The sequence below is a fragment of the Saccopteryx leptura genome, chromosome 9 (assembly GCF_036850995.1).
Source record: "Saccopteryx leptura isolate mSacLep1 chromosome 9, mSacLep1_pri_phased_curated, whole genome shotgun sequence".
NCBI classification, from domain to species: domain Eukaryota; kingdom Metazoa; phylum Chordata; class Mammalia; order Chiroptera; family Emballonuridae; genus Saccopteryx; species Saccopteryx leptura.
The window spans coordinates 72,793,567-72,811,723 of NC_089511.1; the positions used below are offsets into that span (position 1 = coordinate 72,793,567).

The following is an 18,157-nucleotide window of genomic DNA, read 5'->3' on the forward strand; positions in this document are numbered from 1 at the left end:
CCACCAGCGATGTCTCTATCCCCTCTTCTCCAAATTCTTCTCAAGTCCTTTCCCTTCACAAAGTGCTCTGAACTTCCCCTGAGGGTCTCCCTCCATTCTTTCTATCCACACCCCTTCAGCTATCTCACCAGGCCTAGGTTGGTATCATCTGTGCTCATTTGCCCTTCTGAGCTCAACCATGAGCTTTTGGGGACGAGGTCCACTCCTTGATGTTCCTGAGTCGCTGGCATAAAACTGGGCATGGAGAAGGTGTTTGATGCATCCTTGTCTGAGTGAGCGCACTGATGAACAAGGGAGTAAGTAGTTTTCTAAGTGGAGGAGCGGAGATGACAGTGACTGGGACCAGGGGTTGGCAGGAGGGGCACAGCCATTGCACTAGTTTACTCCAGCCTGACTGAAACTTCTAGGAGCTTTGCCAGCCCATTAGGGGTCTGGAACTCACAGGCAACCCCCAGGCTGAATGACAGGTGACAGCAGAGGCCATCGGCATTGGGAATCATAGTTGTGGGGCTCAAGGATAGCCAGGAATGCTGGGTGCCCTGACCCAAGTCAGAGCTCTGTGAGAGCTCTCAGCCCTCAGTGCTGGAGCAGGAGAGGCTACAGCAGAGGAATACTCTTACTACCTTGTGCCAACCCAGGCCCCTTGGAGCGAGGGAATCCCCCTGGGCTGGGAGCCTCAGACGCTGCCAGGACATAATCCAGGTCCTTGGTCATGGTCCTGATCTTATGACCCCACTCAGGAGACAGTCTGGGCCCTTCCTGCTGTCAGTATGTGCTCTTCCACCACAGACGGTGCAGCACCAGCTGAAGTCAGGCAGGCCCTCTCCCCACCCTGGCCATCCTCTGCCAAAGGTGGGGTCCGCAAGGGTGAGATCCTGGAGCACCTGCCCCCCACCCTCCATTTTTCCTGGCCTAGCCTTACCCAAACCACCCTTGAAACCAGACTCCCTCTGCCCCACGGCCTAGAAGGTAGGAGAGGAGAGCCTGGGATTAGGGAGAGGGAACCAACTGCCCTACCAAGCCCTCCCCTAGAGGCCAGAGCACCTGAGCCAGCGTGATGTCCTCCTCCACTGCCTTCCTGGGTTTGCAGCGGGGTAGAACACACAGGCACTGCCCAAGGTGTGCGCATGGTCCAGAAACCTCAAGCACAGTTTCCTCAGTGTCAGGGCAGGAAGGACTCAGCTGAGAGGGTCTTTGAGGCAATAACTTTCTCCTCACCCCGGAGGCCTGAAGGAGTCATACCACCACCACCACCACTACCACCCTCACCCTCACCCCTACCCCCGAGCTCAGGCCTGGTCTCAGAGAGAAGAGGCTCCGTGGGGCAGCTCCATTAGAACCCCCACTCCCAGTCCCTGCAGCTCCACTTCCTTAGCTCCACTTCCAGGAGTCTGGGAAAGCGAGGAAATCTCAGCACTGCCACCCGCATGGGTGAGGCTAGAATCGGGCCCTTTCCTACAAGGGGGTGCTCTTGTGCTTATGGAATGGTTTGTATCAGTCGGGGTCTGGGCCCCAAAGAGATGGCACACTCAGGGCACAACTGAAGATACTTCAGTGGAGGGCCTGTTTGCAGAGAGCTGGTGAAACTCCCTAAGACTAGCAGCTGCAGGAAGCCATGACCCCTCACACATCCAAAGGACAAGAGGCGGTGAGGTGGCTGGAGCTGTGAAAGGGGAGCACCAGCAGGAGGCACACAGCCACTGGCAGAGCTACAGGGAGGAAAGGAGGCCACAGGGAAGAAACGCACCTCTCTCCTCCCTCCCCAGTCTTCTGCCAGGACCTCCCATTGGCCAAAGCCATCTGGAAGCCAGATGACAAGGGAGCCCAGGTGAGGCAGTCCCCAGGGGACATCCTCCAGGTGGAGAAGCAGAGAATGGAGGGGAGATGCGGTGAGGAACAGAGAAGACCGACACGTGGCTAACTTCCGTGTGTCCGCTCTGCCGTGCAGTGCCCTGCCAGCCGTTTCTCCGCGGTGCTGATCGCTGAGTTCTAGTTGGCTAAACGTTATATGTGGCCCAGCTGGACTCATGCATCAACCAAAAATGGCCAATCACAGGAGAGCATGTTGCAGACATTGTTCTCGCAGTGACACATGTTCTGTGAGCTTTGTTTGTCATAGCTCAACAAATTCTGCCCGTGAAATTGCCCCACATCCAATGTCCTCCTTTTTAAAAATGCTGAAAATATGTATTTCTTGCATTTACATGAACAATGAGTGCAGCTTAAATACTGTGTTGGGTTGAATACATCACACTCTAGCCTTTTGTAGTCTGGACAGAGGCCCAGGGTCAGTAAGGCCCTGGCCCAGGCAAAGCTATGGACTTGGGGTGATTGCTGGGGTTCATTGTATTGGCAATTTTAATCACTGGGCCTCTGGGCTAACGAGAATCCTGAGGCTACATCTGGCCTCAACAGTGCCATGATTGATTAATGATGTCTGCCATGGGAATGGACATAGAAATGGTGTTGCAAGTGCTGTCTTGGACCTAACGAGTGATCTAGGTAGCTTTTGGTGGGGCTTCTGTGATGGCCTCCTCTGCCAGCCCGTGACTTCCTTCCCTCTCCTCCTGCTCCCTTTCCCTTGCCATGCTGGATCATACTGAGTAAGTTCAGTCTGGAGGAATAGCCAGCTGGCTCCCCCTCAGCCTCTCCAGCCAGCGGACCAAGGAACCTGACCACGTTCTTCTCCACAGGCCACCACTCACGTGTACGTGACCATCGTGGACGAGAACGATAATGCACCCGTGTTCCAGCAGCCCCATTACGAGGTCTCACTGGACGAGGGCCCAGACACCGTCAACGCCAGCCTCATCACCATCCAGGCACTGGACCTGGACGAGGGGCCCAACGGCACAGTTACCTACGCCATCATCGCAGGCAACATCATCAACACTTTCCATATTGACAGACACACGGTCAGCAGCTGATGGCGGGGTCTAAGAGGAGGGTTATCTGGCCAAGGGGATTGGAGAGGAGCTCAGTGACATCATGGGGGGGGGGGGAGAGCAGAGATGGAGTCTGGGAGGAAACTGTGGGAACAGCCAGGGCGGTGGAATGAAAACCTTGGGTGGGGTGGCAACAAGAGTTTCTCGTCATGGACAGGATGTCAGGACCTACCTGCTGGGAGGGTCAGAGAGTGCCCCATGTAGCAGCTGGTCCCCAAGGTGTCCCAGACCCACTACCCATTGCTCCACCCTTGCTCCTTCTGTGTATCTCCCAGGGAGTCATCAGTGCTGCCAAGGAGCTGGACTACGAGATCAGCCATGGACGCTACACCCTGATCGTCACAGCCACAGACCAGTGCCCCGTCTTGTCCCACCGCCTCACCTCCACCACCACGGTGAGTGGGTGGGTGGGACCTGACCCCAGCTTGGGGGTATGGGGAGGAAGGAGCCCAGAAATCTCAAATGTGGAAGAGGGTAGGGAAAGATTGCCCAGGAGAAGCACCTAAACCCAAGAGCCCTGTCCTGGTCTCAGCAACTCACCCAAATTTGCTGTGTGATTTTAAGGAAGTTAATGAACCTCTCTGTGTTGCATCTATCAGATAGATGATGACATCTGCCTTTCTCTCCTTTAGGGGAAAAACATAAACTCTGGTCAAACCAGCAGGGGTTGATCTTTCACTTCCTAGCTGTGTGATTCCGGGCAAGTCATTTAACCAGCCTGAGCTCCACTTTCTTTCTTTGTGAAGGGGGATCATAAAAACTTGCAGAGTGTGTGAGGAGCAAGTGAGACCATGCAAAATGACCATGGTATAGTAATAAGTATAAGTTCAGAGCATTATTATAAAAAATATGAGTATTCCTGTAAGAAAGGCTTCAACAATGACGATAATTCACCCATGAATAGTTTAAAAGGCCCCTCCCACACCTGTTACCTGGTGGTTCTTGCATCAACCCCATGCAGCGGGATGATTGGATCCAGTTTCCAGACGGGAACTCTGGGCCCAGCACAGAAGCAGCTCAGGTATGCCACCAGCTGAACTTGTCTACTCTCTCAGGTGCTTGTGAACGTGAATGACATCAATGACAATGTCCCCACCTTCCCCCGAGACTATGAGGGGCCATTTGATGTCACTGAGGGCCAGCCGGGGCCTAGAGTGTGGACCTTCCTGGCCCATGACCGGGACTCGGGCCCCAACGGGCAGGTGGAGTACAGCATCGTGGATGGAGACCCTCTGGGTACGTGGGCTGAGCTGGGCGGTGGGGGCAGCTCCGCCCGAGGGCCGTGTGACCCCCTCGCTCGCACTCAGGAGCAGATGGGAAAGGAGGCCGCAAGGCAGTGAGGCCACCACTGTGTGATCTGGCCCTCTCTGGGCCTCAGTTTCCCCATCCATAAGATGATGACAATCATCTTCTCACATGGATATGCTGAGACGGTTCTGAAACCGGAAACAGAAGCTGGTAGCCTTGGAGGGTCGCAGCCACCTTTGAGAATCAAGTAGAAAATGCCCCTGTGTCACACCCAGAGAAAAGGCTCCGAGGCAGAGGAAGGACGGGCGTCCGTGCTCCAGACCTTCAGCCCCAGGTGTCCCCACACATCTCATCGTCACCTGCCCACAACCTCCACAACTACTTGGCTGTTCTCGCTTGAAGAGCAGGGTTTATGCCAAAGGGAGTTTTCTCAAGTACATTTTTACTCATTTCTGTAGAGTAGGGTTCCCAAACTCAAAGGCCTACTGGGCTTCTGCAGGGAATATACATCAGAGAAGGGGTCTAGGCAAGACAATAAGGCACAGTGGGGGCTGTGGCAGCCACAGCTCAACTCCTGCCAATTGTAGCCATGTCTTCCCATGTTTAAGACCTGGATGCTAGGCCTTAAAAGAAAATGGAAAAATGTGGAAATTTAAATCTTTGTAAAACATCCTGATTTTTAACTGATCTTTTGATAGTTATTGAGCACCTACCATATGTCAATCATCCTCCGGGTGCAGAAGATACAGAACAGAACAGAACAATGCAAACCCTGCCCTTACAGACAAGGCTTCTAGCTGGAGGGCGCAGGAAATGAGCAGCACTGGTTACGCGGAGGCCTAGCATACTGGTGGGGGCCACGTGCTGTGGGGAAGGCTAAGGCTGGAGCTGGGGTGCCAGGGTGAATGAAGCCTGTGATGTTCGATGGGGCGCTCCAGGACGACCCGCCCCAGGAGGTGACAGCTGAGCAAACACCTGAAGGAAGTGAGGAGTGGGTCATGTGGACACCCGGGGAAAGCATCCAGGCAGAGGGAACAGCCACTGCCAAGGTCCTGAGGCTGGAGCATGCCTAGAAACCCAGCAAAAAGGCCTGTGGCTGACACGAAGGCGGGCAAGGGGACAAGCAGGAAGAGGTGAGATCAGGGAGGCAGTGGGGCCAGATGTTACTGAGCCTGGAGGCCATTGTCAAAACCTGACTTCTGCTTCGAGCGATGTGGGAACCACAGGAGGGCTTTGAGCAGAGGAGGGACATGGTTCGACTTAGGCTTTACCGGGACCATTCCAGCTCTTGTGCTCAGAACAGAACATAGGAGGTAAGGAAAGGGAGTGGGGAGATAAGGTAGGAGCCATAGCAACCACGCAGGCTGGGGATGGAGTAGCCTAGACCAGAGTGGTGACACCACCAAAGATGGTGAGAGGTGGTCGCCTCTAGATGTGAGAGAGGTCAAGGATGACACCGAGGTTTGGCCTGAGCAGCTGGAGAGAGGGCATTGTCATTAACAAATGGGAAGACTGAGGCGGGAGCAGGGGTGGGGGAAAGAGAGGTGGGGGAAGGAGAGGTGAGGCTGCGGGAGTCGGGTAGGAGCTGGGTGTACAAGCCAGTTCAGGAGAGAGGTCCGGGCTGGAGAGAAGTATCTGAGGACTGGCAGCACAGAGATCTTCACAGCCACGGCCTGAGAGAACACTGGGGAAGCCCACAGTGGGGAGGGCCAAGGCTAGAACTGAGAGCCTGGGACAGATTTGCAACTAAGAAGCAAAGAAACACAATCACTGTCTGAAGCCAGACCTTGAGCCCCCTGTGCAGAGTTTGTGGTGTGTTACTCTGTTGTAACATGCCACCTTTTCATGTCCCAATCCTCTCTGGCCAAGGACTGAGGAAGGGTCTTTCCCCTCTGCTATTTTCACAAGCACGATGTTTTTTAATTTCATGGGGTCCTGCTCCTGTTCCAGAGAGGATGCCAAAGCCTGGCTGAGAGCTGGGTGCCGGGTGGGCAGCTGGGCCGCCTCCCATTAAGGCCCTTTCTGCAGGCTGCTCCGTGCCATGGGCCCTTGGAGTCACGAGTGACACCTCTTGGATTAAATCCACATGTGATCAGCGTCAGATTTAGGAATTTGGGGTCTCATGGGGTATCCTAAGAGACTGAGAGGTCCTAGAAGGAGTGAAAGAGGCCTGGGATTTTTCTGCGGGCTGACCTGGCCTGGGGCCCCCTCCCCCACAGGAAGGAGAAGCAGACACCCAGAGCCCAGGATCACCCAGCCCTGCCCCTGTGTCAGAATAGATGAGTGGTGACCTAATGGTATGCTGGTGGGGCTCACAGGTCGGATATCCACTCCCCACATCTCTTCCCACCGTCAGTTCAGTGACACCATGTTGGTAACTAGAAAAACTGACAAATGCCACCGATCAGAGCTGTGTGCTGTGGAGAGCCGGTTTAGCGACTCACCACGGATGAAGGGACATGCCCCAGGCTACTCGGCCTCAAGGCCACCTTCCACCATGGCAGCCTAAGCCTGGAGGGTGTCCCTGTCGGTGGGGAGACATCAGGGATGACAAGCTTGTGCAAGTCCCACTAAGGGTAGGAGGAAACAGCTGGGAAACAGGCCTCGTCTTCTTGAGCCTTTCCCGCTGACCCAGCCTTCTCAGCTATTCCTTCCGGTCTGACCCACCACTTAGACCCCTTTCTTACACCTCCTTCCTCCCTGAAAGCCCCCGTTCCTTGAGACAGCTGCCGAGGCTCGCTTTCAGAGTGCCCCTGAGGAAACCAGGGGCTGCCATGGATCTAGTACACACGGGGTGGAACAGCCTGTCCAGCCCAGCACCACCCTGCCGGCCCCTCTTTATCAGCCCATTTTCAAATGAGAACATCAAAGCACTACTCGGTAACACGACCAAGAGTGCAGAGTGAAATCAGGGTGCAGCCCTGTACCTGACTTACCTGACTGACGGAAAACCTCTGCTTTGAACCCCGTCTCCAGGAGTGGTGTGGTAGGGAGTCCAGGCCCAGGACGTCTTCAGGAGTGGTGTGGTAGGGAGTCCAGGCCCAGGACGTCTTCAGGAGTGGTGTGGTAGGGAGTCCAGGCCCAGGACGTCTTCAGGAGTGGTGTGGTAGGGAGTCCAGGCCCAGGACGAGCTGCGAAGGAGGGTAATTTACTCTGGGGGCTCATAGCCTCTTCACTTCCCCCACTGAGCTGATTGATTAGCTATCTAGGCTGGGCACAGCCCTAGAGCCTCAGGCCTGCTCCTCTGAGCCTTCAGGACCTCTTTCTTTCCTTCTTTAAAGAGGGTGGCTGACTTTGGAGAGAGGGCAGGAGGCCATCTGCTTGCACATGGCAAGCAGCTGAGGCAGGGCTGGGAAACCCCAGAAAGGGAATCCTCATTTCTTCGGAGAACTTGGAGCATCAGGCTCAGGAAATCCTAGTTGAAGCAGTCTGCGGGCTGCTGGGAGGGAAGAGCTGTGGGGAATCCCGGCTGCAGGGGAGCCCGGAAGGGGCTGTTTTTAAATCAGAGCAACAGGAGCAGTAGGGCAGGGGATGGTGAGGTAGGGTGTGGAGGGGCAGGCAGGGAAAACTGTTGAGAGCTTGGGCCTCTGCCTTTGCTGTGCCCTCATGTGCTGTGTGTTCCTGAGCCCTACTCTGGTGTCAAAAGGGAAAGGGAAAGAAGTACTTTTCTCCCTGTTCCCAATTCCTGGAGGAGTACATACAGGTAACCCCCTCTTCCTTACCCTCTTCCCACCTTCTTCACTCAACTTTCCTCCCCTTTCTTCTATCCAGCTGGGCTCCCACTTGGTCCCCGGCTTCTTGCTCCTCTGCTCTTCTCCTCTAGGCGGCCCCCAGTCTCACCCCTCCCATTCCTCACCCCTCCCTCTCCTCACCTCTCCCTCCTGCTCCTCCCACCTTTTCTACTTTGAGTGGTGGTGTTTGGAAAGACCACAAGGCCCATGGGATGCAGTGGGCTGAGACCCAGAGCCCTGGCTTGGAATTCTGGTCTGTCATTAACTTGCTGGTATAGCTTAGACAAGTTGTCATCCCTCTCTGGACTCCTGTTTCATTTTCATTTATTTGTTGTTTGTTTATTGCTATTATGTTGTATAAGTTCTTTTCATATTTTGGATCTTAATCCCTTATCAGATATATGATTTGTAAATATTTTCTCCCATTCAGTAGGTCGCCTTTTCATTTTGACGGTGGCTTCCTTTGCTGTGCAGAAGCTGTTCAGTTTGATGTGGTCCCGCTTGTTTACTTTTGCTTTTGTTGCTTTTGTTTTTGGTGTCAAGCAAAAATGCATGTGAAGGTCAATGTCAAGAAGCTTACCGCCTATGTTTTCTAGGAGTTTTATAGTTTCAGGTCTTACATTCAAGTCTTTGATCCTTTTGAGTTAATTTTTGTGTATAATACAAGATAGTGGTTTTGATTCATTCTTGTGCATATGGCTATTCTTTTTCCCAGCACCATCAATTGTTCTCTCTTCATTGTATATTCTTGTCCCTTTATCATAAATTAATTGACCATATATGTGTGCGTTTATTTTGGGGCTCTCTGTTCACTTCCATTGATCTATGTCTGTTTTTATGCCAAAACCATACTGTTTTGATTACTGTGCCTTTGTAATGTAATTGGAAATCAGGGCACATGACGCCTCCAGCTTTGGTCTTCTTTCTCAGAATTGCTTTGGCTATTTGGGGTCTTTTGTTGTTCCACACAAATTTTTAAATTGTCTATTATATTTCTGTGAAAAAATGCCATTGGAATTTTGATAAGAATTTCATTGAATTTGTAGATTGCTTTGGGTAGTTTGGACATTTCAACAGTATGAATGCTCACCCAAGAGCACAGAATACCTTTCATTTATTTGTGTCTTCAGTTTCTTTCATTAATGTCTTATAGTTTTCAATGTACAAGTCTTTCACTCCCTTGATTAAATTTATTCATAGGTATTTTATTTATTTTTTGATGCAATTGTAAATGTGAATGCTGATAGCTCATCATTACTTTATAGAAACGCAACAGATTTTTGTATATTGCTTTTGTATCCTGCAACTTTACTGAATCCCACTTTTTCAATGTGACCATCTTACCCAGGGTCTGTCCCTAGCCTGCCCACAAGCCAGGAAAGGAAACTGTCCTGGCATCTCAGGCACATCAAGGCCTGAGTGGGCTACACCCACCTGCACCCAACAGTTATCTGTTCCCCTCCTGCACTTCCCAGATCTTGCAGGAGGTCCCATGAGGATCTGCGGCTGGGGGAACTAGAGGACCCACACCCCAGCTGTCCCCACCCCTGGCGACTAAGGCTTGCTAGAGGAAGTAGGGAGAGGCCTGGGTTCTCCACCACTCTCGGCCATTCCCAGCTAACTCTGGCCTCCCCTGGGTGGCACCCAGGGGAATTTTTGATCTCTCCTGTGGAGGGCGTGCTGCGGGTCCGGAAGGATGTGGAGCTGGACCGGGAAACCATTGCCTTCTATAACCTGACCATCTGTGCTCGTGACCGGGGGGTGCCCCCTCTCAGTTCCACGGTGAGTCTGGGGCCTAGTTCCAGTGGCTCTCCCTTGCTGCCCTTTGAGCCCTCCATAGACATTCCTGTAAACACTACCACCCAAGTCCGGAGAGGCCACATGCTGCTCTGAAGTCAGCCCAGGCCCTCGGGGCCCCTAACAGACTTCCGAGTGCATCCTGGGGCTCACCCTGGGAGGCTGGACCTGGAGCCTGTTGCCATGGCCACGCAGAGCCCCTGTGCTAGCTCTCTGGGGAGGCTGCCTTGTAAGCGGGCCTCTGCCCCGTCAGTGCCATCTCAGCCCCTCTGTGCCCCTCTGCCTCCTTACCTTTTCTACCTCCCGCTCATCCTCATTTTCCTCTTTTGCCTTTTTCATATCGTTTTCTTCCTCCTCTTCCTCTGCCTTGTCCGGGGTCAATGCTACCTTCTTCCTCGATTCCCACCCCTTTGCTGTCTCACTCATCACCCCTCCTTGGCTACCAGGCTCACCATCATTTTTTCTTTCTTTTCTCTCTTCTCTGTCTCCCCCATGTCCCCTTTCCTCCCTGACCTCTCCTTCACCTCTTCCTCCTCCTCCCCGACACGCCCCAGATGTTGGTGGGGATTCGGGTGCTGGACATCAACGACAATGACCCCGTGCTGCTGAACCTCCCCATGAACGTCACCATCAGCGAGCACAGCCCCGTCTCCAGCGTCGTCGCCCACATTCTGGCCAGCGACGCCGACAGTGGGTGCAACGCCCTCCTCACCTTCAACATCACTGCAGGCAACCGGGAGCGGGCCTTCTCCATCAACGCCACGGTAGGGCCGGACTGACCCCAGGGATTGTCCTAAAAAAAGGAGCCTGCCCAAGAGGCTTTTCTATGCCACTGTTTGGTCTCTTTCTGGTTCCATTCCTACCTCAGGTCTCCTCCTTCCCCTGGGACTCAGAGTGTCTGTGAGCAGCATGGAATCTTAGATTCCTGGCTGAGCCATCTCTGGGGTCCCTGTCACTCCAAGTCTTGTCAAGTGCAGATTTGGGGCCAGAGCCTCAGTACCCCTTGATTTGTGAAGACACCCCAGGAAGTCTTCAGTTGACATCTTGGAGTCTTACTGGCTGCTGGCACCACGGGGTCTCCGGGAACTCGTGCCCTTGAGACTGCAGCAGCTGGGCATGGGTGTTGACCTGGCCATCCCGTTCGGCCTCATAGACAGTATATTTAGTGACTTAGGGAGGGAACTCACAGCCACTTCTGAAGCTGCAGGCTGCGCAGTTGGGCATCTGTGGTCCCAGAGCCTAAAGTGGGGAACAGGTCGCTGCCCAGCTCACCAACCCTCCATATCCCAGACAGGGATCGTCACCGTGAACCGACCCCTGGACCGGGAGCGGATCCCAGAGTACAGGCTGACCATTTCCGTGAAGGACAACCCGGAGAACCCACGCATAGCCAGGAGGGTGAGGCTGGAGGGCACAGGGTGGGGTGGGAAAAGCTGGGCTGAGTTCCAGAGACGCATGGGTGGCCTGGCCAGGGGTTAGATGCCCAGGCCTTGCAGTGAGCCAGTGCCGGGTTCAGACCTCGGTTCTGCCTGTCACTGGGTATGTGACTTGGGCCAGTCAAGTTCTCTCAGCCTCCATTCATTTTTTCTTCTGCAAAGTGAAAACCACACCTACCCAAAGTCGTGGAGAGGCCTTGAAGGAGCCAGTGCCTGTAAGGCCCTCAGCACCGTGCCTGGCACAGAGCAAACACTCACTGACCTCGGCTATCATCTTTTCCCCTCCAACCCCTGACGCTCGGGCTCGCCCCACACTGTGTCCGCATGTGGCCTGCAAACACTCACTGACCTCGGCTATCATCTTTTCCCCTCCAACCCCTGACGCTCGGGCTCGCCCCACACTGTGTCCGCATGTGGCCTGCAAACACTCACAAACACAACTTTGAGCTTCTGAAAGGGTTACATTTTTCCCAAAAGGGTGGCTTCTCCCTCAAAAGCCAAAGAAGTTGTTTCTCTTTACTAAGAGGAGGTAGGTGTTGTAAGCAAACAGTCCCTGTTGGGGGCAGGGGTCAGCCCTCCCTTCCTAGCCCGGGAGGTCTCGGGTAGGACCTGACCAAGAGTCACCGGGTCTGGCTTATGTCCGCTCTGACTCTGACCAGGTGCGTGGCTCAGCCTGGGTGCTACCCTTTCTGGGCCTCGATTTCCTTATCTGTATAGGCCAAGGAGGCCTCAGTCTAGAGGTGTTTCTAAGCCAGTGGTCTCTCACTCTGTGGCCTCTCTTTCCTTCTCCTTTCCCCATTCCCCTTCGCTCTCCTGCTCACAGTCTCTGTCCTCTGTGCGCTAGGAGGCCTGGGGCACCCTGGGAATCAGCAGCATAGAGTTGTGGTAAACAGAAGGCTTGGGGCCAGTTTCTACTCTGCTGCTAACTTGCTGTGCAGTTTTAAATAGTCACCTCTGGGCCTTAGTTTCCTTGCCTCTTCAGTGAAGGGTCTGAGAGATCAGAACTACAACTGGTTTTTTGGGGGGGAGGGGGTATTTTTTTTTTTTCCAAAAGAGAGAACAAGAGAGAGGAAGGGAAAGAGATGAGAAGCATCAACTGGTAGTTGCAGCACTTTAATTGTTCATTGATAGTTTCTCATACATGCCTTGACTGGGGAGGGGAGCTCCAGCCAAGCCAGTGACCCCTTGCTTAAGCCAGCGACCTTGGGATCATGTCAGTGATCCCACACTCAAGCTGGTGACCCCATGCTCAAGCTGATGAGCCTGCATGCAAGCCAGTGTTTGACCTTGGGGCTCTCAGCCCCCACTGGCCAGGCTATGACTGGCTTCTGAAAAGCATGAAGTGTAGTCCTGGGTGGGAGTTTGGGTGAACTCTGATGTGATGGAGCATCAGACAGGCCTGGACAGTTTGAAAACCACATTTACCTTCCTGCCTGCAGTCCTTTCTTACCATGATTCTTCTGTGAAGGAGCTAAGATCCCCATTTGCCAGATTGGAAGACTAAGGCCCAGATAGGGGAAATTATGTGTTTAAGGCCACACAGTGAGCTGCTTACACAGCAGGAGTTTGAACCCAGGTCTCTGGACCCCATACATGGGCTTTTTAATCACCTACCCTCAGCCTTCCTCCCAGTCTCCACCTTCCTCCCAGTCTCTGCCTTCCTCCCAGTCTTGGCCATCCTCCCAGTCTCCGCCCTCCTCCCAGTCTCCGCCTTCCTCCCAGTCTCCGCCTTCCTCCCAGTCTCCGCCCTCCTCCCAGTCTCCGCCCTCCTCCCAGTCTCCGCCTTCCTCCCAGTCTCCGCCTTCCTCCCAGTCTCGGCCATCCTCCCAGTCTCCGCCCTCCTCCCAGTCTCGGCCATCCTCCCAGTCTCCGCCCTCCTCCCAGTCTCCGCCTTCCTCCCAGTCTCGGCCATCCTCCCAGTCTCCGCCCTCCTCCCAGTCTCCGCCTTCCTCCCAGTCTCCGCCCTCCTCCCAGTCTCCACCTTCCTCCCAGTCTCTGCCTTCCTCCCAGTCTTGGCCATCCTCCTACTGGAGCACTTTGAAAAAGGCCTACAACCTGCCCTCCCTTTATACCTCCCCCAGGATTTTGACTTGCTGCTGATCTTTCTTGCGGACGAGAATGACAACCACCCCCTCTTTACTGAGAGCACCTACCTGGCAGAGGTGATGGAGAACTCGCCTGCTGGTAGGTGCTGGGCCCACCTGGGAACTCCTGCTGCTACCAGGCACCACCGAGTGCCAGATGCCTGTGGACCCACCTTATGCCTACAGTGGGCCAGATTAGGCCTGGCTAGGGAGGCAGCCGCACCACGTGGTGGACCACAGAGGCTGCGGATGCAAAAGGGTGTGGACAGGAGGGAGGGGAACAGCTCCGAGAGGCTGTTGGGCCTGGGTTGCCAGGCCTCCTAGAGGCCAACAAAGAGGCCATAGGTCTGGTTAGAAGTGGTCACTGGTCCTCAAAATGGTCTGAGGGCAGCCCTACTGTCCCCCAACAGGGGCAGTGAAATGGGAGCAAGCCTACCCTCCATGTTCCCACCACCCCAGGAGCATAGAATATTCTGGAGGCTCCTGGAAGCTTCAGTAGCATTTGTAATCAGGGGTGGGGGCCAGAGGTCCCGACGTAGGCCACCACAGCTCTAGCCTCCACACATGCACTGAGCAGTCTCACCTCCCTTCAGAGGGACGAACCTCCTTGGTACTGTCCCCCAGGGAGGTCTCCTCCCTCTTCCTCCAGCCTCCTCAGCCCCTCAGACTTGGACTGTAAGTCAGAAAGGGATGAACTGAGCAACTGCTTGTCTCTGGCAGGTACCCCTCTACACGAATTTATTTCTTAGTCTGGCCTGTGTGGATGCTCATACAGGTGCCAGTACCTGTTCATGTCAAGGTGTGTGTGCAGGCTCCCACATGTGCACAGACACACACAGGCATGTGGGTGCCTGCACAGTGCTCCCCATGTACAGTGTTACCCCGCAGAGGCGGACAGGGCAGACCAGGGGCATCTGGGACTGCGAGTGCTCTCATGGCCTCATGAACACCTGCACACGCACGTGGACTTCTAGTCCTGTACAGACACCTGTATAGAGCATGTGTACACACACATGCTGACAGACTGGGACGGGTGTGCCTATGTTGATAGGGCCCACACACAGGGAGAGGGTGTCAGGGAACCCCCAGACCTCCCTGGGAGTGGCCAGCCTCAAAGGCTGCTGGGAAGGCAGGCGTGCTCCTGGCGGACCAGAGGGGCTTGCTCACCACTGTTGTGTTTTCTCCCCAGCAGGGCTTTAAGGCCGCTCCCCAGGCATCTGCGTCAGTCTGCCAAGGCTGTCGCGCCCGGTCCAAGGCCTCCCCACCCCGTCCACCCCACCTCCCTCCCTCCCTCTCATCCATCGTCAGCCATGGCTCACCGGGAAGGGGGAGGGGGCGGGGGCGGGGGGCAACATTGGCCCTGCAGTGACCCCTCTGCCCCTGGCTCAGGGACACCCATCACGGTTATCAACGGGCCCATCCTGGCCCTGGATGCAGACCTGGACGTCTATGCTGTGGTGACCTACCAGCTGCTAGGGGCCCAGAGTGGCCTCTTTGACATCGACAACAGTACGGGTGAGTCCCCTGCATGCCCCAGCAGGCTCCAGGCCTTCCAGCTGGCTGGGAATGAGCCCACTGCTAGATCTAGGGCCTTCCTTCTCAGTGCTGACTCTGGACTCTCTAGGGAGACCCCATTCCTCAGATCCCCCATACTTCAGATAGATTAGGCCACCTGGGGGACAGGTGAGAAGACCCAGGGAGGCTTGGGGACAATACAAGGGGCTGATAGTGCATAAACTCTCAGCCTAGACAGAGAGCCCTCCAACCCACTCCCTTCATTTCCCCGTGCCCAGGCCAGAGACCCAACCAGAAGCAGCCAAAACTCTGTCCTCAAACCAAACCCAAAGCTCCCCAGAAACCATGTCACATCAGTCTGGCCCTAGACAGTAGGCCAATTTGGGGACAGGTGACACCAAGGAAGGATATACTAGTGCCTCTCTCAGTAGAGCAGGTCAGTTCTCTACCTTGGGTCACTAATCCTAGGCAGGACTTGTAGAACTACAGAGGGCACCTGGGGAGGGAACAGTCCCAGGAGATTGGCACCTAGGGGACCTCCCTGAGCATCGGCTATTGAGCCTTTGGGGCAGAAAATCATGTGTTCTTTCTCTGCTCCTCTGTCATCCTTCCCACATTGTGCTCGGGTCTTTCAATGTGCCCTCCTGGTTGGCTCTTGCCCTCTTTCCCCACTGTACCCCTTTTCCTTTGCATCTCCTGGGTGTCAGGCGTGGTGACAGTGAGGTCAGGTGTTGTCATTGACCGGGAGGCCTTTTCACCTCCTGTCCTGGAGCTGCTGCTGCTGGCTGAGGACATTGGGCTGCTCAACGGCACAGCTGACCTGCTCATCACCATCTTGGATGACAATGACAACTGGCCCACCTTCAGCCCTGCTGCCCTCACTATCCACCTGCTGGAGAACTGCCCGCCAGGTAAGCAGGGCACAGGCCTGGCCCCAGGCAGGAGCTGGTTGGTAGTTGGTGAGGATTGGAGCCTCCCAGGTTGGGGCAGAATTTACATCCAGAGGGAGAAGGACAAGCAACAGAATGGGAGGAGAGAGCGCTGGAAAGAGAGTCAGGAGATCTAGATCCCCTTACTTCCCTTCTCTGATTCACGGTGTCTTTTCTGCAAAACAAGATTATTACCATATGTTCCTGGATGAAAAGATGGTTTTAAAGGATTAATGTGATTCCCACTGAAATGAAATAAAATAGGGGTGTGTGTGTATATTTGATTCTGAAAGTCATCTGGAAGAATGAGAACATTTTGGGAAAATAAGCATAATACAGCCAGATTTCGTGGTTCAGTAGGTAGAGCGCTGGCCCAGCATATGGATGTCCACGAATTGATTCCCAATTATGGCACACAGGAGAAGTGACCATCTGCTTCTCCCCCAACCCTCTTCCCTTCTCTCCCTCTTTCCTTCCTGCAGCCAGGGGCTCGACTTGTTTGAGCATGGCGCTGGGCACTGAGGATAGTTTGGTTGGTCTAAGCGCATCAGCCTCAGGTGCTAAAAATAGCTCAGTACTTGAACATCAGCCCCAGATGGGGTTGCCATGTGGATCCCAGTCAGGGTGCATGCAGGAGTCTGCCTCACTATCTCTTCTCCTCTCACCTAAAAAAAAATAAAATCAGTAAAGCCAGATTTGCCTTACCAGATATTAAAACATATTATAGAACTACAGTATTTAAAACCATGTGATATGAGCACAAGAGTATGGAACAAAGTAGCCCAGAGACAGATACGAGTAAATTAAAGAATATAATACTAATGTGATAAAGGAAACAATGAAACCAGTAGTGAAAACTAATTATTTAGTGTACAAAACATCTATTAATATTTAGTATAGATTCTAACCCCATGTAAGACACCAAAATGAAAGCCAAAGACATTCTAAAGAAAAGATTAAAAAGTAAAAACCATTAAAAAAATAAAAGAAAGAAGCTTTAAGTGAGGATTTATGACTTTAGGATAAGAAGGTTCTAAGCATACAAGAATCAGAAGAACTTAAAAAAGGAAAAATATTCTATTTTAGTACATATAAATTTAAACTTTACATCAAATAATTATAACCAATATTGAAAGGCAAACAACAAACTAAAAAATTATATTTATCACAAGTTATCACAATTATATAATTTGTATAAATTGACAGAAAAATGGGCAGAAGACAAAAGAATACAATTTGCAGAAGAGAAGATAATCATTTAATTTTTTTAAATTGCTCAATCTCACAAATAATCAAAGAATGTAAAATAAGGTACTGTTTTCCTACAAAATTACCAACATGAGAAGTATATAAAAGATATATGCTGTGGTGGGAAGGGGCCCTTGTGAACCACCAGCACATGTGTGTCATTGTGATGTTTTTAGAAGAGACCACTGTGCTCAGCTACACCCCATTCCTGCCCTCCAGGATTCTCGGTCCTTCAGGTCACAGCCACGGATGAGGACAGTGGCCTCAATGGGGAGCTGATCTACCGAATAGAAGCTGGGGCTCAGGACCGCTTCCTCATCCACCCAGCCACAGGGGTCATCCGTGTTGGCAATGTCACCATCGACAGGGAGGAGCAGGAATCCTACAGACTGACAGTGGTGGCCACTGACCGGGGCACTGTTCCTCTCTCTGGCACGGCCATCATCACTATCCTTATTGATGATGTTAATGACTGCCGCCCAGAGTTCATCAACCCCATCCAGACGGTGAGCGTGCTGGAGTCAGCCGAGCCAGGCACTGTCATTGCCAATGTCACGGCCATCGACCGTGACCTCAACCCAAAGCTGGAGTACCATATCATCGGCATTGTGGCCAAGGATGATACTGACCGCCTGGTGCCCGACCAGGAAGATGCCTTTGCCGTGAACATCAACACAGGTACAGGGCCTGCTCCCCAGTCGCCCTGCTCCTGACTCCCGGCCCCAGCCTCCTCTGCTCTGTGCCTTCTTCCTCACCCCCCTTCTGTATTCTCTCTCTCTGCTCCTCCCTTTCTCTCAGCTGCTCCTCTGTCTACTCTTCTCTCCCCTGTTGACTACTCATCCTTCCTCTCTTTCCATCTTTCCCTTTGTTCCTTCCCTCTCTCCTTTCTCTTCTTCCTTGACCAGCTCCCTCTCTTTCTGACTCTCTCAGTCTATAGTGTTGTATGAGAGTGCCCGTCTCACCGCACTCTTGCCAGCATTAAATAGTCTTCATGTTTGTAATTTTCTAGGAAAATGGTACCTTGTTTTAATATGAATTTCTTTAGTAACTAGTTAGTCAAATACTTTCTTTATATTTCTATTGGCCATTTAAATTTATATATTACTATCACAAAACAAAAAGAATTGTGGCCTATCTTTTATGACTTATGCAGCTTATTATAATTTTGATGGTTTTACCATTTTTCCAAAAGTTCTTTTGCTCCTCTGGGGAGTTAGGCAAGGA

General features: G+C 53.0%; 1 protein-coding gene across 2 annotated transcripts in view; it reads left to right on the forward strand.

Annotated features, from left to right (window-relative positions):
• The window catches only part of LOC136381374 (cadherin-23), a 75,703-nt gene that overhangs the window by 38,255 nt on the left and 19,291 nt on the right, over nt 1–18,157 (forward strand). For both annotated transcript variants that reach the window (XM_066350011.1, XM_066350012.1), the window contains exons 5-14: nt 2,694–2,915; nt 3,221–3,340; nt 4,001–4,181; nt 9,573–9,706; nt 10,276–10,485; nt 11,012–11,119; nt 13,239–13,341; nt 14,631–14,756; nt 15,464–15,667; nt 17,153–17,611. In XM_066350011.1, the coding sequence (XP_066206108.1) occupies nt 2,694–2,915; nt 3,221–3,340; nt 4,001–4,181; nt 9,573–9,706; nt 10,276–10,485; nt 11,012–11,119; nt 13,239–13,341; nt 14,631–14,756; nt 15,464–15,667; nt 17,153–17,611 (1,867 nt within the window). The remainder of the gene's footprint in view (nt 1–2,693; nt 2,916–3,220; nt 3,341–4,000; nt 4,182–9,572; nt 9,707–10,275; nt 10,486–11,011; nt 11,120–13,238; nt 13,342–14,630; nt 14,757–15,463; nt 15,668–17,152; nt 17,612–18,157) is intronic.